The sequence below is a fragment of the Strigops habroptila genome, chromosome 2 (genome assembly GCF_004027225.2).
Source record: "Strigops habroptila isolate Jane chromosome 2, bStrHab1.2.pri, whole genome shotgun sequence".
NCBI lineage: Eukaryota > Metazoa > Chordata > Aves > Psittaciformes > Psittacidae > Strigops > Strigops habroptila.
This window is the reverse complement of record NC_044278.2, coordinates 75,150,797-75,178,707: the sequence shown is the minus strand read 5'-3', so window position 1 is coordinate 75,178,707 and position 27,911 is coordinate 75,150,797. Positions and strand designations below refer to the sequence as shown.

Sequence of the window (27,911 nt, the reverse complement as noted above, 5' to 3'; positions counted from 1 at the left end):
TTAATCAATGCATGTCATCCAGTTTTCTAAAGTGTGGGAATTAGAAGTGACAGTTGTTTGTTTGTTTGTTTTTTCTCTGATTAACAATCCATTCTCCATTCTCTACCCCACTGAAGATACACATAAACTTTGTGTCCATTGTAAATTTTATGGCGCTATGCTGTTATGCTGCTTTATTTATTTCTCCTTATCCTTACAGGAAATAAAATGTACGCTTGCTGCTCTACAGTAACTTTAGAACAGGACCTCAACAAAAAAAAATGCATATCTGGATGCTGCAGACGATCGCATTTGCTTTAACATCACTAGTCCTTTCGTGGGCAGAAAGCATCGAATATTATGGGGAAATCTGTGATAATGCATGTCCTTGTGAGGAGAAGGACAGCATCTTAACGGTGAGCTGTGAAAACCGAGGGATCATCAGCCTTTTTGAGATCAGTCCACCAAGGTTCCCTGTCTACCACCTCTTGTTGTCCGGGAACCTTTTGAACAGGCTGTACCCGAACCAGTTTGTCAATTACACGGGGGCTTCAATTTTGCATCTCGGGAGCAATGACATACAAGACATTGAAACCGGGGCCTTTCATGGTCTGAGAGGTTTAAGGAGGCTGCACCTCAACAATAACAAGCTGGAACTTTTACGGGATGACACTTTCCTTGGGCTAGAGAGTTTGGAATACCTACAGGTCGATTATAATTACATTAGCGTCATTGAACCCAATGCCTTCAGCAAACTGCATTTGCTGCAGGTGCTGATTCTCAATGACAACCTCCTCTCCAGTTTGCCCAACAACCTTTTCCGTTTTGTGCCCTTAACTCACCTGGACGTGAGGGGTAACCGGCTGAAGCTGTTGCCGTATGTGGGCCTTTTGCAGCACATGGATAAAGTGGTAGAGCTGCAGCTGGAGGAAAACCCTTGGAATTGCTCTTGTGAGTTGATTGCTCTAAAGGATTGGCTGGACAGTATCTCCTACTCTGCTCTGGTGGGAGATGTGGTTTGTGAGACCCCTTTCCGCTTACATGGTCGAGACTTGGATGAAGTGTCCAAGCAGGAGCTTTGCCCCAGGAGGCTCATCTCAGATTATGAAATGAGACCGCAGACACCATTGAGCACCACAGGGTATTTCCACACTACCCCGGCCTCGGTCAACTCCGTGGCCACTTCTTCTTCAGCTGTTTACAAATCCCCCTTGAAGCCCCCCAAAGGCACCCGCCAACCCAACAAGACGAGGGTGCGCCCCACCTCCCGCCTGCCCTCAAAAGACCTGGGATACAGCAACTATGGCCCCAGCATTGCCTACCAGACCAAATCCCCGGTGCCTTTGGAGTGCCCCACCGCCTGCACTTGCAACTTGCAGATTTCTGACCTGGGCCTCAATGTCAATTGTCAGGAGAGGAAGATTGAGAGCATTTCTGAACTGCAGCCCAAACCCTATAATCCTAAGAAGATGTATTTGACAGAAAACTACATTGCGCTGGTACGCAGGGCAGATTTTGTGGATGCCACTGGGCTGGATTTGCTGCATCTGGGCAATAATCGTATCTCGGTCATTCAGGACCGGGCTTTTGGGGATTTAACTAATTTGCGAAGGCTGTATCTGAATGGGAACCGGATCGAGCATCTGAGCCCAGAGCTGTTCTATGGGCTGCAAAGCCTGCAGTACCTCTTCCTGCAGTACAACGTCATCCGGGAGATAGAGGCGGGCACCTTCCAATCTGTCCCCAACCTTCAGCTCTTGTTTTTGAACAACAACCTGCTGAAGTCTTTGCCAGGGAACATTTTTTCTGGTCTGTCTCTCTACAGGCTGAGCCTGCGGAGCAACCACTTCTCCTACCTGCCCGTGAGCGGGGTGCTGGACCAGCTGAAATCCCTGCTGCAGATCGACCTGCATGAGAACCCCTGGGACTGCACCTGCGACGTGGTGGGCATGAAGCTGTGGCTGGAGCAGCTCAACACCGGCGTTCTGGTGGACCAGGTCATCTGCGAGTCCCCGAAGAAGTTTGCCCAGAGCGACATGCGAGCTATCCGGGCTGAGCTGCTCTGCCCCGACTACTCGGACATCGTCGTCTCCACCCCGACGCCCTCCCCGGGCCAGCTGCCGGCCAGGACCACCCCCTCCTCCTCCACCGTGCGTCTTAACGGCACGGCGGCGGCGGGTGGCTCCGCGCCCGCGGGCGGCGCCGGCGGCGGCAGCTCCTCGGTGCCGCTCTCGGTGCTGATCCTCAGCCTGCTGCTGGTCTTTATCATGTCTGTCTTCGTGGCGGCGGGGCTCTTCGTCCTGGTGATGAAGCGGCGCAAGAAGGGCCAGGGGGACCACGCCAGCGCTAACAACTCCGACGTGAGCTCCTTCAACATGCAGTACAGCGTCTACAGCGGCGGCCACCACCACCACCACCATCCCCACCTGCAGCAGCACCCGTCCCACCGCGGCGGTGGCGGCGGCGGCGGCGGGGGCAGCGCGGCACTGCCCAAAGTGAAGACCCCCGCCGGGCACGTCTACGAGTACATCCCGCACCCCCTGGGCCACATGTGCAAAAACCCCATATACCGCTCCCGGGAGGGCAACGCGGGCGAGGATTACAAAGACCTCCACGAGCTCAAGGTCACCTACAGCAGCCACCCCCTGCAGCCCGGCGGGGGCGCGCCGTCTCCCCCAGCCCCCCCGCCGCCGCCGGCGCCCGGCGGGGAGGATGCGCCGGTGCGCAGCCCCGCGTACAGCGTGAGCACCATCGAGCCGCGGGAGGAGCTGCTCTCCCCCGTACAAGACGCCGACCGCTTTTACAGGGGCATTTTGGAGCCCGACAAACACTCCTCGTCCTCCGCGCTGGGCACAACCGGTTCCACCCTCCCCGACTACCCCAAACTCCCCGCTGCCTACACCTACTCCCCCAACTATGACCTTAGGCGTGCCCCCCAGTACTTGCACCCGGGGCCGGGGGACGGCAGGCTCCGGGAGACGGTGCTGTACACGCCCCCGAGTACTGTCTATGTAGAGCCCAACAGGAACGAGTACCTGGAGCTAAAAGCAAAACTAAATGCAGAGCCGGACTACCTCGAAGTGCTGGAAAAACAGACCACATTCAGCCAGTTCTGAGAAACAGCCCCCCTTATCCCCCTCCCCTCCCTGCCCCCCGCCAGCCACAGCAGCTCCTTCTCTAGAGTATTTGTATTTAACAACCACACGCAAAACAAAGAAACATAAATGCTGACTTCTCCCCACCTCGCCCCCCTCCTTTTTCCCCCCTTTAATTCATTTTATTGTAGGGTGAAGTGCCTTGGCACAGGATTTTTCAGCTTTGGGGAATGATTATCAAAGGGTGTGCTGTTTATTTTATTTTCAGTTTGGTTCCCTCCCCCCCTCCCCCCCCCCCCCCCCCCCCCCCCGTTTAATGTGTTCGGAAGTAGGAAACCACCTATTGTGTAAATCGGGCACAGCACTGGCATTGTGTGTGTGTCCATGCATGCTTGGGGAAGGTGGCAGGAGGGTCTTGTCAGGTCATATTCAGGTTACAAGTACAAAAGTCATGGTCACTTTAGGTTTTTTATACAGACATTGTTTAATTTTGTTTTCTTTCTGGTTGAAGAGTACAGCGCACATTTTCCCCTTTTAGCCATGGGTGAGTCTAAATGGCTTTTATGAAGAGATTAGCACACCCCGACTTTAATACAAGGTTTCCTTTTTTTAAGGATGTGTTTGTATACTTTCTGGACTTTTGAATTAAAAAATATATTATGATCTTTAAAAGGATCGCTGTAGATGTGGGCAAATCATTAAAGAGTGCAGAGATATATGATCCATAACTGGTTAGTGAAAATAACTTATTGATGAAATATAAAAAATATTTTATTGTAGCACCTATTTTTATATGCACATTAGCATTTCTCTTTCCTTCGCTATTTTAGGGCCTAATCCTGCAGATTCTTACTCATTTGAGTATGTCTACTTGTGAAAGAAGCCCAAGCTTAGGCCTTCATCCTGCAGGCACTTAAGCACATGAACAACTCTACCAATGTGTGTAGTCCGATAGACTCACTCATTGGGCAAAGTTAGTCAAATGCCCAAAAGATTAGGATAGAGGATGCAGAGCTATTCTTACAACTAAAACTACTGGGATGTTTAAATGTTTCCTCTTTTTTCAGGATGGGGTCCAAAGTCTGTGGATTGCTTTAAAGTGTTGCACTATATTGAGAGCTTTTTTTTTCCCTTTTTTTTGATACAGTATCAAAAGGACGTTTTAAATCATTACAAATAATGCTAATTATGACTGAATCTTAACAGACAATCCAAGACATAAAATCTGATCACAATAGAAAAAAAAAATGTTTATTTAAAAACGTACCTTTTAGCAACCTCCTGCTCAGGCATCTCGTTGGGCAAACTAGTGAGGGACATGTAGAAGGCATTCATTTTAGCAGGAAAAATGCGTTTAATTTTTGATTTGTCAGTTTTTGGTTTCTTTTCTCTTTCTTCTTTTTTATTAATTAACCAAAATATAATGATTTTACAACTGTTGTAGCCAGTTTCTGATTGTTTAGTCAAGTACAATTGCACTTGTACAGATCCACGTGTTTACTGGCATCCTGAAAGACCAAATGATGGACTGTACACATCTTTATACAATGTCTTTACCCCTTTGGGCAGCAGGCAATGGCAAGGATATTCATAAACACAGCATCACAGTATGATGGGACAACTGATGTCTCATATGTATCCCAGCACATGTGATTTTTTAATAGTTTCTGAATAAACACTTGATAAGTATTTCAAATGTAAGATCATGAAGTAATGAGTATCCGAAGTTTAAAATTTCTTGCCAAAATCAACTGTTTGTACGTTGGATTCTCTTTACTAGTAATTATGTCTCATCAGAAAGCTGTAACATTTTTAGGCAAAGCATAACATGTTCTCTATTTTCAAAATATGACATACGGTAATTTTGCCAGCATACATGAGATGGGTCAGAGAGCAACATAGGGATATGTGTTTCACCAACATATTGAACAGGATGGTTTTATATTTACATTTTGTTTCCTTACTGAAGTGTTCTTTAAGATATGGATCAGGGTAAGTGATACTTCACATGTGGCTTTGTCTTTCTTCATTAGAAGAAATTATCATGTTTGGTGTTATTTGCAGAGTTGCTCACTAGTACATTTCTTATTGCAAAAGGGCTCTGTTCTGTTCTGTTTCCCTATCCATGTACAATCTGTCACACTTTCTACAAAAACAAAGCTATATAACTGGTCTGTTGGAATTCAAGAAAAATGTTTTGCTGGCATGTGTTCCTCCCTCTATGCCACCCACACCGAGCAAGAGCAAAAGCAAAGCAAAAAAAAAAAAAAAAAAAAAAAAGTAGAAAAATATGACTGTATTTAGTTTGGACAGTTTAGTAAGTGGAGTGTTATTTCAGTTTGAAATGCAGATATGAGGAATGTTCTTTTGTCACAAAGAGGCACAACATATGGTTGTTCTGTGCACTGCTCTAGATCTCCTGCAGACTTCTCATTGACACTAGCAAGAATGTGAGTGTTGCTGTCTGAGGTGCAGTTTTGAAGCCCTAATTTTGAATTACCACCTTATAAGTATTGCTGAAGCTACTGTCCTGGTTCTCCTTCCATTTAAACTCAGTAGAGGAACGTTGTTGTTAAATGGATATAAGTAAGAAAATTTTCAGCTTCACTGGCTTTGTCATTCACTGAGAGAAAGGCTAACTCTAAGGACTGAGTGAGAAGGTCCTGCAAACTATGTGTCTGTTCATGTGTATATGTATTTTTTCTGTGTGATTCAAAGCTCATATACAGGATTTTGCATAGGTGTCAGTACAAACGTAGGATTAGGTCCTTAATGTGAAAGGTGTGTTTTACGTGGCATTCTGCCACAAAGAGGCAGCATCCACAAATGAGTAAATGAGCAGGAATTGGTTGGATTTGTAAGAAATAGCTGGTAGAAATGCCTCAGCAGTCTGTTTATGCTTACATTCTGATGCTGCCATTTCTGAGGCCGACAGTACTGCTGCTTCCATGTTTTCTACACGCACTTAATAGCTGGTAAGGAAGAATTTTTCTAATGGTCTACACTAAAATCAGAACAGTTAATTTAAATCTCTTCAATTTCTCATCTTCAGTAGAAAAAATGTATTATCCATTCCATTACTGGAGAAAAAATTTAAATGGCATCAGTTACCTTCATAAAGTGCACTCTTGAAGATAAATCCTTAAAAAAACAGTGCAGATTTCAAAATAATACTCTTTAATCCATAATGATCCTGAAATACACCTGAAACGGCTATTTGTGAATGAGAACTTTAATGGAATTAGGATTTCCCACTCAGTGGCTACAATGATATATCATCTATGGAAAATTATAGTAAGGAAAAGTAGATGGGAATATGACTTGACAAAGGGAGATGTGCCTGTGATTTGAAAACAGGATAATTTGTTTCAAGAAAAAAACATTTGTGTATCATCTTTGTTTTGTTAGCAAGATCAGTGAAACCTTTTGCATGATGATCTGCTGAGTTAGGGCTGACCAAAGGGGTAAAAGTGTAAGAAGAAGAAATAAAAAATCCCTATTTTGAGAATCCAGAATATTATTTTACCTTGGTTTAGGTTAGTTATCAGACTGGTGTAGGAAAGTTACTAGAGTGGTTTTATTTCCCCTCTGTTTTTTTGTTTAGTCTTTTGACAAGTCATATTGAGCTTATTGGATCACTCATATGGCCTCACATTTGATTTCAAAAGTGCATGAAATTCTGTGATAAAAGAGGAAAAAAGATGGAGAAGAATCCTAATTTCTTAAGGTAACTACTGCAATGAAAACATGGATTGTGATGATATAGAACAATTATTCTTACGAAGTAAAAGAAGTATTCTTTGCACTTAGTTTGGGGTTTTTTTATTTAGGTTTTTTTTTTTCCCATATCATGCCAATTTAATGTCCTAAATACTAATGGTGAGTTTAGCAGTGAGATCCCTTCCCTTCCCTTCCCTTCCCTTCCCTTCCCTTCCCTTCCCTTCCCTTCCCTTCCCTTCCCTTCCCTTCCCTTCCCTTCCCTTCCCTTCCCTTCCCTTCCCTTCCCTTCCCTTCCCTTCCCTTCCCTTCCCTTCCCTTCCCTTCCCTTCCCTTCCCTTCCCTTCCCTTCCCTTCCCTTCCCTTCCCTTCCCTTCCCTTCCCTTCCTTTCCCTTCCCTTCCCTTCCCTTTCTCTTTTTCCCTCTCCCTTTCCTCTTTCCTGTATTACATGCTTGACTCCCATCTCTGATAAAATGACCTGAATTTTAACTGAATAATCCCAGAAGATAGACCATGTAATTTCTAGACATTCTTACACAGTACTTAAAACACCAGATGCTATATCAGTCCTGTCATCAATTAAAAGTCTGATATAAATGCAGCTTCCACTTTTATACTTCTAGAGCCCAAATTCTCACAGTCGTCCCATCCCCGCCCCATATTTACCTCCCATTATTTTAGTGGTCACTTAAGGTTGCAAAAAACATGTTCAATCGATTCTGCATACTGCAGTATTTAACTTGTGACTTTTTTCCTATGTTTCAATTTTTTAGAAAGCTTAGAACTAATTCTTAGAAGTATTCCTTTTAGGAAAACATATTAGATGTGGTGGTACCTTTTCTTGTGTCACATCATAATTCATTTCTTCAAATAATACAACAAAACTAATGGTAAAATATTAAAAACTGAGCTTCTGACCCATGGAAACACAATTTAGAATGTCTACCTGGAAAGGCAGGAATAGCTAATCATGTTTGTTGGTAAAATATGAAGGTAACATCTTGGTTCTGTAGGTTGTTTAGACTTATTTAGCTGGAGCTAAACTGTGTGAGCAGTGTTTCTTACAGAAACTTTAGAGTCTGCTTAATGCATATGGTTCCCTCTCCAGGGGCAGAGTCCATTAAGGCTCTACATCCTGAAGGACAGGGTAAACAAGAGCTCCTTCATTTTTAGAGGGCAGGTTCTTTATATTGTTCAGTGTCTCCAGGGAACCTGAATAGCCTTTCATTTGGTTAAAGACTGGCATACTGAAATCTAGCGTCTCCAAATTGGCCTCTAGAGAAGGGGGCCAAAATCTTTGGTTGTCTTACACAGAACTGAGAATGCTTTTAACAAGAAAAAATGGGGAGGGAAGACAGAGTGAATGGCAGACACAATTCTATAGCTGTCAGCCTTCAAATGGTCTTCACATTCCTATTGATTATTTGATGTAGGGTACTTGTACCTCCTTTCTGCAGCATTCGTTTACTCTGGAAAGTGTAGAACCTCAAGCTAAGGAGTGACGAGGATGGAGGAGTAGATGAGTGAGTCTTCTCTGTGGGAGGAGTGGGCAGGATAGCAGCACTCTGAACAGGGTGGCCGTACTAGTTCATTTACATCATTTTCCAAGCCTTCTAAGGAGCTCTGCAATGTGCTCTGATGAAATGAGAGCACATGGATCTCCTTGCAGTCCAGCAATACTGTCTTACAGATTTGTGTTTATCCATCTGTGTATAAATACTATCCTAATATATATATGACCAATCTTTACGATTTATATACTACTTTTTTTTCTGTTTATTATTCAGCTACATTTCAGAGTACCTAGCAGTATGATAATTCTCCATAAATGCTAAGCGCAGTTATGTTTTAGAAAAATTGTTTATTCTTAAAACACCGAACAGGAAGCAAAAAGAGGCACATTTAAGTCCTAGGAACCAGAGGCATTTACTTAATTGAATATACAAAGAAATAAAGTGTAATGAAGTTTGTAATTAAATTGTTACCAAATTAACTATTTAACTTACAGCTAATGGGCCACATTTTGCTTCTAGTGTGTAAGTACAAAACTGGATTCCATTGACTGAAGGAAGTTACAAAACATTTACTTTACTCTCATGAGTTTGGCTTTTTGTCACTGAAATAAGCCATTCTCTTAGCATTTCTGTTTTGCAGAGTGAAAAATCTGAATACAGTAATGATAAACGCTTGTAGTCTGCTATGTACCTCCAAAATGAATTACATCTATTTCCAATCTGCTGACAAATTAACTGAACATTAATGTAGTATAGCATTGTAAAATTGTCTTGATTATATGGGAAGTTCAGTTTTCATCTACGTATACAGATGTGGTTTTTGAGAATGATGAACCATATGAACTAACACACTTTTCTTTAATTCTTTAGGCTTGGTCCTGAAGACTTGAATTAGATGAAATAACAATTGATAAAAATTGTTCCCTTTGTGGTGGTTTTGCCATGGAAGGTGCAACCACTTCAATTTTGGAGCCTCATATTTACAACCTTTTTAAATTTTGCAGAAAACTATAGACCATGTCAAATGTAAATTATTTTTTTTCTGTTTGGACACATGATTACTGTTGTATATCATGACATGGTTCTGCGTGACCTTCCAAAAATATCTCTAGAGTTGAGCAAGATAGATAGAAAGTTGAAGTAATAATTGTCTAGTTCAATATTTTATGTAATAAAACATTTTCTTCTCATGATTTCAACAGTATATCTGATTTTGTGAACATCAGATTATCAACACCTTCTGGTAATTTTGTACCAATACTGTGGCAAAAAATTTATGTTTGTATTTGGGAAAGGGGACAAAGTGGGAGATTGCTGTTGTCAGAGACATCATATCAACTTTATTCAAAAATAGTTTTAAATAAAAGTACTAAGTTAGGTTCTTAAGCTTGAAAGGTGACAATCCAGTACGGTTTTCTAATTTCTAAAACAGAGTTTAATTACCAAGCAGATTATTATTTTAACAATCTGTATTTTTTTACCGTCTGTATTTAAAAAAAGAAAAAAGAAATATATATGTGTGTGTGTGTATATGGATGTTTATGTATACATATATAGAAGAATGCATACATATATATGTATGCATATACTTGTATTTATCTATATTTGTTTAATTAACATTGTCTTTACTGTGACGTAAGAATATTTCCATGTGTGTTTTGAAAGCTTTTAGGCCTGGAATGAAGCAAAAGTTCTGCATATAGCATATGAAGCATATAAAAGCTATATCCACAGTCAAAAAAGTCACTCCAATCACACAAGACTTCAGCTTGTCTAATATAGTAATATAAATGTTGGTTTGGGGTTGTTAGGAACAAAAGTTCGGGCCCAAATCCAGTTTGAAACTTGCTGAATATAGACCGAGGGGCATTAATATTCCTGCACCATAAAACCCTACCTTTTACATCTGAAGTAGTATCACATAACAGGAGTGTCCTGAATTTAACTTTGCTGTAACTTCATTACAATAGCAATTAGTTTGTCAGTCAAATGGATAAATGAACACATCCAAATGTATTTATGAAAATGAAAAGAGGTCTTAAAAAGCTCTCACTATTACATTTCTGAATTTAGTTTTAAAATAATAAATTCATAACTGTATTTAATTATGCAGCAATTATTACACAACAAAGATTTGTTCTCTTTTTAAATGCTGAACTTAGCTGAACTATTCAGTTTTTTAGTAACAACTATAATAAAGTTGGTAGTCCCAATGCCAGTTGCTTTCTGCTGTAATTAGGGCAGAGTTATTCACACTATTGATACTCTGCAGCTATGGTACGGTTTCATCGTTGTAGATTCTATTTTAAAATTTATAAAATTAAACATTTTAAATGCATTTTCCAGTTGGCTGTTTAAGTTGAATCAAGTATGTCATTAAATTTATCTAAAATGTATTAATCATCCAATTTTAAATAGTTTTCACTTTTTTTTTTTAAGTCATTCATAGGACTATTTATATAGTAATGATGTGGTTACATGAGTTTATGTGAAGTTCCATACAGTACTGCACATTCAGTTAAATTTTATCTGGTAATCTATAGCAAACCCAAATATATAGGTTACAGCACATTTCACATTAAGCTCAAAATTCAAGAACATGTACATTTTTTGGTTTGCAAATTTATCAGAAATGCCTACATTAAGATCAAAGAATTTGAACCACATATTTTCAAAGAATGAATATTCTGCTGAATCATTTCTTCTCAAGTATAAATATCTTCCTTTATGGATGATGAAAAGTGCATCAAAAGAAAAATCAGCTAATCAGTATATTTGATGTTTTTGAAGTGCATGAAAATTCTCCTATTGATTCTAATTTTTGAAAGTATGGCATGTCTTTACATTCTGTCTTTTTTGTCTCCTCCTGTTAGAGACTGTTTATTAGCTTACTGTGCATAGGGAAAATACCTGTTGCAAAGGTATCTCAAATATCAGTCAGTTATAACATCGCTATCAGTTATAACTTGGCTGTTTCTAGAGGTTATTTATTTTCTTTCTTTTGTGATTAATTATGCTTGGTCTTTTAAGGGTGAATATTTTTAGTTTATTTCCATCCAAAGGTAGTATGAAATGTAGTCAATACTGGCTGTGGAAATTATTTAAAAATACTATATATATTGATGGGTTCATAAAGTTTATAACATTAATGTTTAAAAACATTCTAACTCTTTAGAATGGAGTTAAGGGTTATATCTTTTATATTTTAATTTTCTGTTTCCTCATCTTATTTTTTTTTCCTACACATTACTGAATCAAACTGCTTGCCTTTGTTTTGAAGCCTGCTTTTTTATTTTATTTATTTCAGTTACGGAGCACAATTGTCTGAGAGGAATCTAAGCTATTTTCTTAAGTGTGTATATTTTCTGTTAAAGAAAAATATTGTACCCCTTTAGATAGCTATTGATTTTCTAAGCAGAATCACATGGTGTACATTTCTCCCTTCCTTCTCTCTCCGTTCTTACACTGTGATGCAGTGAAGAGGCATAAGTGTTTGCTTTTCTAGCTCTGATAGCTGGAGTAAGAGCTTAAGCAAAACCCTCATCAATATCAAAAGAAATAATGGTTTAGGCAGCTTTTTGTTTGTTTGTTTCATTTCTATCTATAGCATCATTAGTGCAAATCTGTAACATGAATACATGTATGCATAAACACATATTTGTATGTATGTATGTATGGGGCACCAGACAGTGCAGAATGAAGCTTTTTAAAAATTTTTTTAAATGCACCTTGTCTCAAAAAGGGGAACTGTCTTACAAGTAGGCAGTACTTATATAATGAAGCTTTTCAGCAGAGTAATTTTAAGTGGTAAATTATCAACAATTTCTGATTGGGTCTGAAATGATAATTTTTCCCCTTTTGGCATAGCAGGTGATAGCTACCAACAAGTAAGTGGCAATGTACCATAATATCATATGGAACAGTAAGATCTAAGTTGTGCAATACATTACTTAATCATTTTTAAAGGGTGGAAGTCTATTAGTGCATGTATTAACTTGTACATCAACTCTTCCTTAACATTTTTCTTTTCCTAAGGCATAAGAAGTTGCTACTCTTTTGAGAAAAGTTGTTTCTATAAGTCTAAAAACTACTTAAAATAATGATTCTAAATTTACTGATTTTTAGAAATATCATTGAATGTATTTATAATTGTTAATAATTTTTTATCCATACGTAATTTTATATGATGAATGTGTTCTATAATTTTCAGTATATTTGATATACTGAATGTTACCTGTAATTAAACATTTCTTAAGAATTCTTGGATTACTAAGAAGTTTTTGTTAGATTTGGCTAGGATCAGCGGTTTACTTATGGAGAGAAAAGCATCCTCTCATAATTTTGTCTTTGTAATATTTACCTCATTTGCCATTTGAATGTTTGAGAAGTATTTACTGCTTTATGTACTGATTTGTGGTGAAATACCAAGAATTCCCAACTTTGGCCTGATCAATACTATGTAATTTCAACTTACAGTTACATAGTAAAACAATTTTTCTTTTATGTTTGTCTTATACTTAGTTACCCTTACCTCCCACTCTGTGTGTTGATATAAGGCCTCACAAATGGTCATTTAATCATCAAAGCTCAATATTACTTCACAATCTTAATGGAAACATAATTCAACACCGCAATGAAGATGAAAGTTCAAAATCAGATTTTTACTCTCTGATGAATTCAAATCTATAATTTGATTGATACGAGTATTCATGTCAGATTCAGTCAGTTTTTTTTTTGTGTAACGCACTTTTGGGTTTGGGCAAAATGAATTCAAATATGTGTCTGACACATACAGGCTTAAGTCAGTCTTTAGTCTGAGTTCTGTTTTGCTTGATGGAGAAATAAGTGTTTCTGAACATAGTAGGATAATGTTTACTGTTACCAAAGTCTTTTTTTCCTCTGAAAAGAAAATTTTCTGGTTTTCGTCATGTAGATGATACACAGTTAGGTATATTATATGCTCAGAAAGGCCTGAGGACCTTGCAATCTAATACTAGTTCAATTTCTGAAATGCTTACTCTTTGTTTTTAATTGAATGTTACTGGCTTGTAAAGGTTACTTATAATAACGTTTAAACCTAATGGCATAAAGGTACTGGGAGGGTTAATGCATATTTTCATTTATACAGAGATTTGAACTGTAAAGCCATATGTAGAAGATAAGTAGTTACAGGTTCTGAATTCGTTCATTTTTGTCTTGTCTTCTCAGAAAGTTACATTTTTTATTAGAAAAGAGAATACAGGATTTGAATGAAATATAAAGATGTTAAATAGCTTCCATCCAAAGGCTTCAGTAAGAATTGTTGTTGTTGTTGTCATTGAACTCAGAAAAATGAGGTCATGTTTATTTTTGGGTCTGCCTGGGTTTAGGAGGTGAGTGAACAATGGTGAAGAGGCCTTGCACCTCTCCAGTGAGCTAAGTGACCACAGTGATGAAATAGGAACCCTTTTTAGTGAATTAATGTTTTGGGAATATGGTTAATTTATATTTATCTTTGCATTTTAAACATCAAAAAAGATAAATGTTGTCACACTACTTTGTCACACTACTTTGTGATACTGAGAAGAAAGTGGTTATTTGCAGGGCAGAGACTCTGAAGCAAGGATTGTCACCAGAAGTGAAAATGATTATTCATTTTCATTATCCAAATGCAGAGATGCAAAAGTAAAAATATACAGAATGTAGAATATTGAATGCTTAGTATATTAAAAAATCTTAAACTTGTAAACATCCAGTTTAGATATTTACAACCTTTTAAAACTTGATATGAGATTGTTAAACATATACAAAGGAGGTTTTAGCTATAGTTAGGGCAGCACAGTCAGGTATTTGTTCTGTCTTATTTTATATAAACTTAGAAAAATACTTTTGGTTGGCTTTTTTTTATTATTGCTTTTCATTATACAGGAATCAAAATTCTTCATGTCAAAGTTGGAAATTACAGTGTCACAGAATATCTGTGTCTGGACAAATAATCATTCAGCAGCAGCATTAAAATTGCTACAGCAAACTGAAATTAAGATACAATGTTCTGTGACCACGGGAGATATTTGTGAGAGTGCTTTGTTGACAACTAATTGATAATTATGGCTTGTATTCTTCTAACACCTTTCTTCCCAAAGGATCCTAAAGTGCCTTACAAAATTAGGGCCTGTTCCTGCCCTGATTGAAGTCGATGGGAGCACTGCCAATGGGAACAGCACTGGGCACTTAAGAAGCTAATAAAAGCTGCATTCAAACATCAGTTCTGCCACTGAAATGTGTAACTGTTCAACTTCCACAGCAATACTCCCCAGTGGCTTAAGACAGGAAGTGAATATTATCATATACAGATTCCAAATTTTAAAAAGAAAATATAATCTGAAAGGAATAAACGGTCCAAATACTATTGTTAATAGCCCAGGTTTTGGCTAAGATTTCTGTTTGAGACTTCATCCAAACACATTTTTGGGTTTTTTGGTTTTTTGGGTTTTTTTTTTCAGAAGATTTGAACATGAGCTCTAACACTTCTAATGACTGATATCTCTTTCCTAATTCATATGTTGTATACACATATTTTGGAGTTCAGATTTGTATTTTTTTGTGCAATAATATAATTTCAGAAAAATACAACATGGAAATACAGAAAATCTATATTTATTCTACCCTTCCGCTGATTATTTTTTAATTGCTACCTGTGGAAAGCTTGATATTACAATCAGTATTTGGCATATATTTCCATAATCTTTCATTTTATATATTAAGCTGATTGCTGCGATATGTCAAGGACAGGATTTGATGTTTGCATACCTGAGATGCCAGTTGGAAGCCTTATACCATGTATTCTGATATTTATGTTTATTTTTAATATAGAGTCTTTCATATAAAATTCATCAGCTAAAAAAAAACTAAGTGGAATGCACTGATGCAAAAAATAAAAGTGGAAACTAATGCAGATACTTGTAATACTATGAAAAGGCCTGAATTGTTTTTCACTCAGTGTTTTTTTCTCAAACAGTCATATTGGTGAATGAGAAAATAAATTATTTAACATTTTAAAAATTATTACCATTTAACATATGAAAGAGGAAAACTTTCAAGACACCATAAAAAGTTCCTTAGGTGTTTGTCTGTTTTGTTGGACTCTGGTTAGATGCTTTAAGGTGGGACTGAAAAATAAGCAACTCCAAGAGTAACTAACCATCATAACAACTTATCTAGAAGAATAAGTAGCAACTGAAGCCTTTGAATCAGATGCTATATATATATACTGTGTATTCAAAAAAGAAGTTTGAGATTACAGGGCTATATAATTGAACACTAGTCTTATAAAATCTTTCTAGACTTATTAAGTAAATATTAAATCCTCTTTCAAAATCACAGAAGATGCAGGTTTGCATTTTTGACATGTCCAAAATGAAAATATTCTGTATAGTTCTTTGAAATTTACCTTATTTTTTAAAAAAAAAAGGCACCAAAAAAACCCCCAAAACCAAACCAACCAAAAAAAACCCCAAAAAACCCAAAACCAGAAAAAACCCCCACCCCAAACAAATGTAATCCCTATTTTTAACGGATGTTTTTTTTTTCCTGCTGTACCTGGGTAAAATATTTACAGTGTAATTGAATTCCCTTAGCTATCACAGAGCAGAAAGTTAAGAAGGTTGTTCATATAAGGGGTTTTCAGAGAAATCACAGCATATTGTACACATCTGTTATATAGATGTGGCTTTCAAGTTGTTTTGAATGTGTTAGAGAAAGGCACTCTGTAAGACCTTAATTCATCAGTAGATCTAAATGTCTCCCTCTAGTAGAAATGCAATATTTTACAGCCTTTTATAACAATAACAAACTGGAACTATACAAATTACTATGTCTATGCTGGATGAACAAATGCCATATTTTCTTATGTACATTTCTGTCTAGAAAGCTAACATCTTTCCCAATAAGAATTTGACATAAGTAAAAATAATTTGACATAACTTTTCAGAAAGCTCCAGGCAGAAATGAAAAACAGCCACTGAAGTTAACAATTCTTTTCATTTTCTTTCATATGTGTTTTCAATAAAAGTAGTATATTCTTAATACTTTTAATTAAGTCATTAGTATGTCATAAACACGTTTTATAGGTTATAGTATAATAAAAGACATATTAAGGTTGATATTGCACTGTCTCTTTTATACAGACACACACAAGAAGCAAAGAAGGAAGTACCTACGCATGTGCTGATGACAGGCCAGGAGAAATTTAGCACTTCAGTCAAAAATAGGATTAGATTTTATCCTTTGGCTAGGATTAGTGTGTCATCTCATGGTCACTTAATAGGTTTCCCATTAGATCTTTCCCAAGGCCTGTTTTTGCAGTTCTTCATCAGGCAAAACACCCAAAGAAATCAGTGCACTTTTTCTTAGCAAAGAATTTTTTAATCTCTGCTTTAGACTTCAAATTATTTAATTCATACACAATTATATAATAAATAAAGGGCTAAATGGCAATTACTAAAATAAAAAAAGAGATGAAGTCTTATGCCTTTAAGGATCTGGGCCTGAAGGACTAATGCAATACTGAGATCATATATCCATCTTGTATTAGAAATAAATTAGCTATTGTCAAATTTTGCATTCTTTGCCAATTTCCATCTTGCTCAGCAAAGCATTGTAGGATCTGACCTTTAAAATCTTTTGTATTGTATTTCTTCACTAATAAATATTTTGTAAGACTTTACTGGGTACTACAATACTTTTTTCTTTTCATTAATTTCCATTAAAAATGTTTTTATTGGCACATGTGTAACTATTATAGGAAACATGAACTTTGTATTAGAAAGTGAGGTGAAGATAGACCTTTTTTTTTTTTTGGACATGCTCAATATATAAAAAACCCACCATACCTTTTTCCTGAGAAAGTACTATTTTTCAAATGTATTTTAAAACTGTCAAATAAAAATCTTCCTGACAAACAGAACATGACTTTGCCTAAAACAATAACAATAGCAATAATAACAACAATAATAACATTCAACTTATCTAGTTTGACATTGAACTAAAACCTTTGTAAAAAGTGAATATTGCTCAGTATTACCAATCTTGCCCAGCTCCCCCCAAAAAACCCCTCCGTGTCAGTCAACAAGTGATCTAAACTATTAGAAACAGTTGCATTCAGCTATCTTACAGAATGTATTGCTTTATACTCCTAATTAATATACTATAGTAATTAAGAGTATAAAATACACATTTTCATACACAGTCACCTCATGTTTGCAAACTGTAACAATGGATATTTACCAATGCATTATGCCATTTAGGTTTCAAAATACTTTCATTAATTAATAATTAAATAATCCTTTAAGTTTTGTTTCAATAGAACTCTAAAAAGCCATATTAAAAAATTAAAAAAAAAAAAGGTCAAGCAATGTTATTTCACAGAATGGTTTTAAATGTTATTGTCAAATAGAATGCAGATTTAAAGGGCAGTTCTACAGCAAAAATAGCACTTTAAGTAGTTAATATATAGCTGATATTTAGATTTGCATGCTCTGAACCATATGAGTAGTTTTGCTTTCAGAAATTTAATAATTATCACCAAAAGCTACATATAGGAATAAAATTGTTCATATGTCTATGCATTTGCAGGAGGGAGCCTTCAATTTTTCATTATTTGATCAATTGGAAAAAAATCTAGACTATTCATTGGAGCTTTTGACCTCATAAAATTGGTTCATGTATTTTTGCCAGACACTTTGTACATTATCATTCAATGAACAAAGAAAGCAAATATCAAATAATATTAATACCTCAGAAATGCAGTGACATATTTAATAATCCAAAGATTGACTTTAGATTGATAATATTTATATTTGCTGTATTAAACATTAAGCATTAGAAACATTAGAGAACATCATCTATTATATACATAACTTCAAAACTACAGACACATATATTCCTATGTATACTTTTCATTCATACAGCATCATAGGTGTACATGATATCTATGTATGCTCATATAGGTATATAAAAACATCATATACTTTAAAGCACATTAGACCCAAATTATTCAGCAAAGTGCCACCATAATGTATCTGACAATTTAACTGAATTATGTTCTGATGTTAGTTTATTAAATGGTGACAGATAATTTTCATTGTTACTGATATATTTTGGGGAGGGGGGGGGGGAAGGTGGAATATGTAATGAAGACTCTCTTCATTCTGACAGAGAAGTACTATTCCTGTGGTGCTTAGGCACTTTACAAGAGAAGAGTTTTTTGCAGTATGATGCCTCCTGTGGTGCAGTGAGGCATGAAGCAGTACGATAGGTAGACAGAGCTGAAGTATGTCATATAAGGAAACGCTACATCATAGGAAACGTTCACAAGGGGAAGACAACTGTTGTTATGAACTATTAAAGCCAGCTGCAGGATTTTCTTTTCTTTCAAGGTTTTAGAAGCTGAGATGGCATTTCCTTCTATCTTCTTCCTTCTTCTGTCTGTCCTCTTCCCCCTCAAAGGAGGTTTGCTATGTCAGGTAGCTTTCATCGTGGCATGCACTGAATCATGAGGGTTCTGCCTTTTGTTGCCCTGTCTTTTGCCCCTCAGTTAAAGATTATCCAGGACTGGGCATCACAGCACCAAAAAAGAACTCTCGTGCTTAAAAAAAAACCACTGCAGGTGGGACTAAAGAGAAATGACAAGCACACAAGATGAAAACCCACCGAAAAGCCTGAAAATAGGTATTGTTTGGAGGAACATTTATAATTGCATGCTTATGTCTATGGAAATGACATTAGAGATGTGAACTTAGTACAATTGCAAATTATATGGTTATTAAGTTTAGACACAGTGGCCTCCGATTTTCAAGGATAGAGTAAGAATGGGGATGACAAAGAGGAAAACTGAAGTAGCAATAACATTGGCTATTCTTATTAGACCAAATATTAGTCCTTAGTTACATACACATATCTCAACTTTAATAGGCTTGTTTTGCTTAAATCAATCTATATGTGTGATTAGCTGGGAGTATGCTTTAAGTTCTGCATATGTATAGATTTCCACACTGTGGCTTTTTTACAGGATTATAACAAAAAAAAGCAGCCTAAAATTGTCATGCTAAAAAACCTTAATAGCTGTAAAGTCCAGGTTGTATAATCTATGAATGATTATTATAATGATTTCCTGTGAAGATTAGTATACAAATTATTGCCTTGATTTTTCCACGTCTTCTACTGATGAACTCCATTGACATTTCTGTCTGGCAGTTACACCTGATTTAGATCAGACTAAGTGAAAGGATGTGCAAAAGATGTGTCCAGAGTGCATTAGTCTGCTTCTTGAGGTGAAGCACTTCAGAATAACAAAGAATATCTTTAAGTTAGATTTATATTCTAGATTTGGGAAACCTAATTTGGGCTATTGTCACTTATTTAGCATTCAACATGGTTCAAAAGCAACTGACATACAGGTCATGTATAGTGGTCATAAAAATTCATAGCAGGATGAAGTTCAGATTCTTACGGGCTCTTTTTCAGTGCAACTACGTACAATTGAGAATGACAAACAAAACCCAAAAAGCCCAAACTGAGAACTATATTAATAATAATGTTATTGGGACTAATATTTTCTCATGGATTTACCTCGTTAAAGCAGCTGTCAATATTTAAACACCAGTGATGCTTCTTCATAATAATGAATTAATTTCTGCAAGTTCTTTAGAAAATAGTATCTGCATTAATCTAGACGTCACATAGAGGGACTATAGTATTCTTAGTCATATTGAAATTTTTCAAATACTGTTTCTGTCCCAAATTTGAAGGTGCAGAGCTATATCATACTGAAAAATGAATGTTAAGGGATTTTTGAGCTTTTCGTTGTGTTAGGGTCAAAACTGTATTTTATGAAGACCATTTATTTATTTATTTTTAAATTTAAATGCATTCATTTAAGATATTGTAATACTTAATGTCAAAATAATCCTGTGATTACCTGCATTTGAAGACATAATATATGATCTCCAGAAGAAACAGTAACCTGTTGATTAAGGAACTTTTATTCTCTAGAAGAATGGTGTAGATAATTGTTTCAGTAGCTTTGTCCTCTTGTCATTATTACATAGTGTTTCTATTACTTTCACACATTTGCTGGTATCTGCCAAGCAGAACCAAATTTAGCCTGAAGCCTGGGGGAAGATAGAAGGAAAACATATTAGGTATATGGATGACAATTTGGAGGGGAAAAAAAAAGTGTTGAAAACTTTATGCTTATCTTTTTGCTTGAACAACCTATATGCCAAATTTTGCATATACCCATTATGCAAAAATGCAGATATCAAAGTTTAAATCAACAAAAAAACCAGTTGTATATGCAAAATCACACCCAGATTTTTGTACCCATCTTTTAATATTACGCATACAGCAGGTTATGTAGGAAAATTGACCCAACTAACAGAAAAAGTTCAGGGCCATTGGAAAATCTGGTATTACAACTCTGATCACTATTAAAGAGTGTTAACAGTATGCTAAAAAATGCTTTTCCACGTATCTTCTGACATTAATAGAACATCAAGTCTTCACTGCATATTACATCTTGCTGTGACACTTTTGATAATTATAAAGCTTTCCATCTGTAACAAGAACTGCATATACATCACAAATGATTTCTAATTGTATCATCCCTCCAAAATTTTTATTATCACTAAAATGGAAATGTTTTTGTTTTTCAGTTATCATTTTATTTGCTATATAAAACTGCTATTATTTATAGGTTTTACTACCTAATTCTAATGAAGAAAGTAATTTTCTTCTCAACTTTATGCTTTACAGTTGATTGACATATCGTATGTGCTTGTTGAACTTCCTTTTTTTCTATGTTATTCAGGCCTGCTGTGTTGCATGGACATGAACGCTCTATTGCTTTGAATAGTGGATCTAAAAGTGTACCAGCAAAGATGTACTTTCTCTCTTAGATGTATGTAGCAGTTTGCTTTTTGCCTAGCTGTCCTAAAACATTCTTACTCACAGCCCCCTTACAAGTCAACCACTTCAAATGGAAAGAAAATCTGATGTCGTTAAAATTATCAGACCTATGTTGTGTGAGTCTTTCCCAAGCTGTTCTAAACAGTGGTACTGTAGGCAGTATACAGCTAGAAATTACACAGGTCTGAAGTAAAAGTGGTGCGTATGTGAATTCTTATTATATTATAAAAGATTTATAGTTATGTACTGCAAGCTGTATGCATTTTTGTGATTGGAAATTATCATTTGCTATATTTCATTGTGAGAAGTGTTCTTTATATTAATTTCAGGGTAAATTCTTTGTTCTGATCAGTGTGAACTGATCAGTCATAGATCCAAACTGACTTTATTTGAAGCTTTTATAAGGTTATTCACTACTCAATGTGTAGGAGATGATATAACCTTAATCATGACTGCCTTTTTATTTTAAAACTACATTAGTTCAGTACCTAAAGTTGTATTAAGTAGAATAGACTGTGCTCAGTAGATCCATTCTGCAAATATAATTATTTTCTTAATGAAACCTGAATCTTTAACCTTAAACTAAAGGCCTGAAAAAGTCTTAAATTTCTTTCAGGAGAAGAATGGTTAGGTTCTTTTTTAATTGTTATTGCTTTTGTTTAAATCACAGAACAGCACATAGATATTAGAATGCTGAATATTAGAGACAACATTCTTGGAGACTTTAGGAGTGCAACAACTTTCAATCACTATAAGTAATACACACAAAAAAGTTTAAGGTGTTTTTAATTCAATAACAAAGCAGCTTCAGTCAATGAATGGAAGATGATTTTGCTTTTCAAGTTTTCAATTTTAAACAAATAAAACACTTGTGGAAGTCGCAAACTGTCTTTCACATAGTGGCCAATTTTGGGGATTGTTTTTGCTGTATAAAAATCAAGTATATTAAAATCTGGGCAACAGACCTGTTCTTGTCCTGCATTCTGTCCGTTAAAAGTGGTCTGTTCTCAACAAAATACTATCTTGAGTTACTATCAACACTGCCATATACACAGTAAAATGCCTTCTCTAGTGTGTGAGATGTATTAAACTTGTGAAGACTGGTGCTCACTTGCATCTGTTGAAATAACTAGTTGTCAGTCACTAGGGAGATTGCTGAAGAAAAAGCCCCCTGGTGATATAACTCCTCCCATCTTTCTCCCACACATACACACAGATGCATGCACAAATATATACCTATATTCCCACAAATGAAAAGTAAATAGAGCACTATCTCTGCTATTTCATACAAGCTAGTACTGGTTATAAAGAAACAAACAAACAATCCCCATCAAAAAAAAAAACCAAAAAACCCAAAACCAAAACCAAATCAAAAAACCCCAACCAACCAACAACAAAAAAAAAAAACAACACGAAAACAAAAAAAAACCTAACCAAGAAAATCTGCACTAAACCCCCAAAAATCCCACAAACCAACTTTTTAAATTATTATTATTATTACAACTCTGGACACTGACATATTGAAAGATTGATGAACCTCTGAAAATATTAGAGGGGAAAAAATATTCTGAATATTTTAAACTATATTAGAATTACAACTTTCATGAATGGTGGCATAACCATGGATATCTCAAAGATATGGGACTATTTTAAAATGTGTGTAATGATCAGAAAACCATTAAATGAATTTTCAAGGTTTTCTTTGGACAATTCTGTTGATACACTCTCTATGCCAATGTGCCTCACTGCTGCTATCACTATGCCATCACCTGACAGTCGTTTAAGCTACCTCATCCAAAATGATGGCTTAAAATATTTATGGTCTTGCTTAAGACACTTCTGTGGGCAATAAGGGAACATAGTGAAGCATTTTAACTTTGATATGGCATGATTTTGTGATGGGTTCTTAGATCAAATTTCAGAATGCTGACAACAAATTGTCCTATGTAACCTGCTTAGCCATTTGCTATTGATAATTTTATCTAAAAAACCCCCTTTAATCAGTGGCATGAATTTACTTTCCAGAGCACTTAATTATCTAATGTTCAAAGCACACATAAATTGAATAGTAATTTAAGAATTTCATTATCCTAAAAGTATTAATAAATTGAATAGCAAAAATGACTGTCTGGCCTGGCAGATTTGATTTACAATAAAGAAAAAATGTAAATATAGAAGATTTAGAGAAGTGGAAGTAGCAAACAATAGTCAGGAGGTCCTGAAATGGTAAATATACTATGGGAGTGAAAATATAGCATTTTTAGTAGAAAAGGTTGTGATTAAAAAAGAAAATGAGACCTTATCATTAAGAAAAATATTTTTATTAAAACCATTCTGAAATGCTAAAATAATCTGTAATAGTAGATAAGGTACATTTGCATTAGCCTGTGTGTGGCCCAGTGAGCAGGGGACTTTGATATGACAATCTGGTGTGAATATTGCATATATTCTAGTAATTTTGTGCTTGGCAGCAGAAGTGTGTTGATCAGAATCACAGAAACCTCATTATTTTCTGAGCAAAAGAGGTGATACGCTGGAAAGATTATTTTAGAGAAGAAGAATACAGAATTACTTTGCAATGACTTGGAATGATGAACTCAGTTACAGTGTATTGACCTCTAATTCCTATGATTTTATGACCAGTTCTTATGTAATACTTTTCAGTGCAATGGAAACTTGCTTACTGAAGACTGTAGAGTTCTGTATTTCAGATTTAATTGTTAATTTGTTAAGAATATTTCCTCATATTACAGCACTGCATTGTAGGCCACATTCTGTTTCCTCTAGTTGCCTCAGAAACCTCTCATCCATATAATTCTTAGACATTATATCCATCTGACAAATAGTTAAAAGTTGGGGCTTCCCCCCCCCTTTTCTTTTGTTCCTGTTGTTTTGTTCTTTACAGTCTTAGAACTCACATTAGTTTTGTCACACAGACTAGAAGCAACCCGCATAAATACCTGAATTGTAAGGCTCGTTCTTTGTGTTATTTGGAAGCTAGAAAGTACGCAGTTTCCAGATTCTGTAATCTTCCAGGGAATTAATCTCAATGATTCTCCAATCTACCTCTTTGAGGATGAATGCACAGCAGAGATGCAGGGTGAATCAAGTAATGTTTGCCTCACTAATGCGTGAAATTTTTTAATACAGAATTATCTAACTAGAAGTGGGAGCTGAATGCAATTTCTGCCAGGCTGTCTGCTGGTACTACCGTTTCACTAAATTTTTTTGGCCTTCTCTTTTCTTACAAGTGTGGTTACCAGGAAACAGGCCTTTTTATGCAAGAAATACTTATGTAAAGAAAGAACCTTTTTCCGGAGAAATATGACTATTGAAAAAAGGGTCATTTTGAAAGTACAGTTTTCAAGAAAAGGGCTTTCTCACACAAGTAGAAATACTAGAAAAGTACATAAATATTCTTCCAACTTTATTAAAATGTTTGAAGTTTCACTTACATTGAATGCAGAGTCATCATCGTCAATTATGACTTAGATGTCATTCTTTGAAAGAAGACTAGGAAGTGCTTGACAGATCCTTCCCATGAAAATCAGTAGCTAAGGCATTGTGAGAGATATCACCTCTGCACCTAAAAATTATTTCCAAAGAAAAATGATTGAATACTTAAAAGGAAAACCAACTGTTTGTTAACAACATATGCCAGCTGACAGCACTTGGGATCTTTCACAGACTTTTAAATCTGGTCAAGGAGAAAAATGACACATCTGATATCATGTTTGTTTTTTTTTCCTGCAGTGGCTAGCATCACGATCATGAACAATAGACTACATCCATAACTATCATGCTAATTCCATCTGGGGTGTGTGTGATACCAATCACCAGAAACAATAGCCCTGCTGCCATAAGACTGCTTAAGCAGAAAAACGGTTTTGAATGGTTAAGATCTTTCTTTTCTGACCCAACATTCACATTTGCTGTATGTATTTAGTTTTGGATGGAGCACTGTCTTTTTTTTTTTTTTAAGAATAGGGCTGTTTTCAGAAGTGTTTCGTTTCATTTTCAAATGAACTCTTTCCAAGTATTTAATGCATGACTGTGTCATGACTTGTTTCATCATTTATTAATAGCTGTATAAATCAGGAATAGCTACTGTGAAGTATTACAATGGCGCAAAGACACAGTTCTATAGGAGAGAAGAATTAGACTGTATCCCCTGGTTCATCACGCCACAGTGAAATGATAAACCAAATAGTAACTTCTATTATTAGAATAACTTCTATTATTCTAACAGATTTCTAATAGTTCCTTCTAGCAATTTCTATTTTTATAACAGTAACTTACAAACCCCATGTTTTTCACATAGTTCCCTAAAATTCCTGTTATTTTCTAACACAGTGTAGTGTTTCAACAATCTTAATCCCCACACAACACCACCCCCCCCCCCCCCCCAATTCAGTTCACCTTTAAACATTCTCCTGATAAAATACCATAATATCCCTACCTAGGAACAAGTACTTATACTGGTGAGATGTATCTATCTATCTCCAGAAAAATGCTCATTTACACTGAAATGATTTAAAAATAGTTAATTTAGGTTTTGGAATGGAAGTCTTGTTTTTTTAACACAAGACTTTCTCCTCAGATACAGAACAGAACACATGAGACCAGATGAGATGAGATGAGACGAGACTGGACTGGACTGGAATAGACTAGACTAGGCTAGACTAGACTAGAATATTTCTGTTTGAAGGGACCTACAACAGTCATCTAGTCCAACTGCTTGACCAAAACCTTCAGGGCTGAACAAAAGTTAAAGCTTGTTAAGGGCATTGTCCAAATTCCTCTTAAACACTGACAAACTTGGAGCATTGATCAGCTCTCTAGGAAGCCTGTTCCAGTGTTCGACCACCCTCTCTGTATAGAAATGTTTCTTAATATCAAGTCTAATATCAAGAAACAGTTCTAATATCACATTTTTTTCTTCATTTCCTAGATTTCATTAAATGACAAATAAAAAAAAAAAAAACCTGTTTCATGAATTACTGTCATTGTTATGTGTTTCAAGCACATATTACACATCTTAGTGTTTAATGTTATAATATGCTTAACCGATCTTCATTTCCTAACATCCTGATTGAATTTACTCCCCCAAATCTTAAATCAACATGGTGACAAGCTGGATCATTGTCTTCCTTCTCCCACTGCTTTAAGTCTTCATCTTTTTAAAATTAAATTAGTGTAATATTCTTGTGATAATGATTTTATTTTCCTATAGGAATATGAAGAAATGGATTAACATCTGATGGTGCCCAAGATAAAGGTGGAGAGGTTTGGTTTCATTATTGATATTAATTCTGGTTTGCTTTTGGTTTTATTTCATTAATCTCTTTTAGCTAATAATTAAGAAACTTAAGTCATACTTGTGGAATTTACTAGTAGTAATACTACTGAGTTAGGTAGAAAAAATAAGAATGTCCAAGAGTAAGAAAGTATACATTAGGTACAGTACCAAAACTGTTCTTACACCTCATGGAAAAGATTTTACATGTCAAACAAAAACTAAAGCAAAACAAAAAAAAGGAACATTTCTTAGAGGTTTCTGACCTACCTACATTTTTATCATTAACATGAACATAAAATGTAGTTATATCTCAAAAGAGCTAGCTATCTACATTAGGCTTATGCAAAATCTACATTAAGCTTATGTGCTGTAGTTGATGAAATGTAACAGTAAGGCTGGAAACAAATCAAATGGTAGTTAATTAGCAAAGAAAGATCAAGCAAAGGAATAATCACTTTAACAACTATTGTAAGCAGAGGTTAAAACTATCACCAAAAAAATAACTGCATCTTGAAATACAATGCAATTTTTCTTTTGTACTCTTCAGAAAACTACATTTCACATTACATGGTGATTCTCAGGCTTAAATAGCAGTAAAATTGCAAGCACTTCAGCTGATCCTAAACAATTAAATCCTTGTTACCTCAGAGGTACCCAATGGACAATATGGTAGAGGAAAAAAAAAAAAAAGCTTTTCATCTATTCCCTACTTTTCTTTCAATCAATTTATTTGAGATTTCTAAACCAGCTAAAAATCTATGAACCAAGCCAAGCTGGGGAAAACCAAGCCAAGCTTACAAAGAAAATGATACTTTTTATGGAAGAAACCCAAGATACTAACAGAAAATATATGACATATCTATTCTGAGGAAGAAAAATGAGATATTCAAAGGCATTTGAAGGTCTTCAGTGTATTACATATGTAGTCAAATGTTACTGAGTTAGTATTGTAAAATAGTTTTGCAGGTTTTTTTTATTAAATCCAGGAAATTTTCTTAATTAGATAGAGCTGATAACTATCTTTACATCATAAACTAGAGGATAGATCCCTTAAACTACAAGAAATTTGAGTCTGTGATATAGAAAACTGAGAGATTGAAAGAAAAATGTGGGGTTTTGTTTCAGCAGCAATCTATTTTGTCTTTACAACTGGATTTTCCATAGGCTATATGTGGAAAAGTGGGTAACACTTGCAAGTTCAAAACTGAACATGCTTTTAAATCACATGTATATACAAATATGTAATCCACAAAGTTCCTGTAGAATATACTTGTAAAGTAAAAATATTAATATGTATATAGACAGCTTATATATTTTGGGTGACTAAGACAAAGTTGATTGATAGAAATATGAGTGAATAG

General features: G+C 35.8%; 1 protein-coding gene across 1 annotated transcript; it reads left to right on the top strand.

The window, feature by feature from the left end:
* The first annotated feature begins 207 nt into the window (after window positions 1-207).
* On the top strand, window positions 208-26,525 carry SLITRK5 (SLIT and NTRK like family member 5). The gene is given in 3 exon segments (XM_030476746.1): window positions 208-252; window positions 255-6,049; window positions 26,485-26,525. Coding segments are annotated over 2 exon segments (2,886 nt in total). The 3' UTR covers window positions 3,096-6,049; window positions 26,485-26,525.
* Window positions 26,526-27,911: the final 1,386 nt, after the last annotated feature.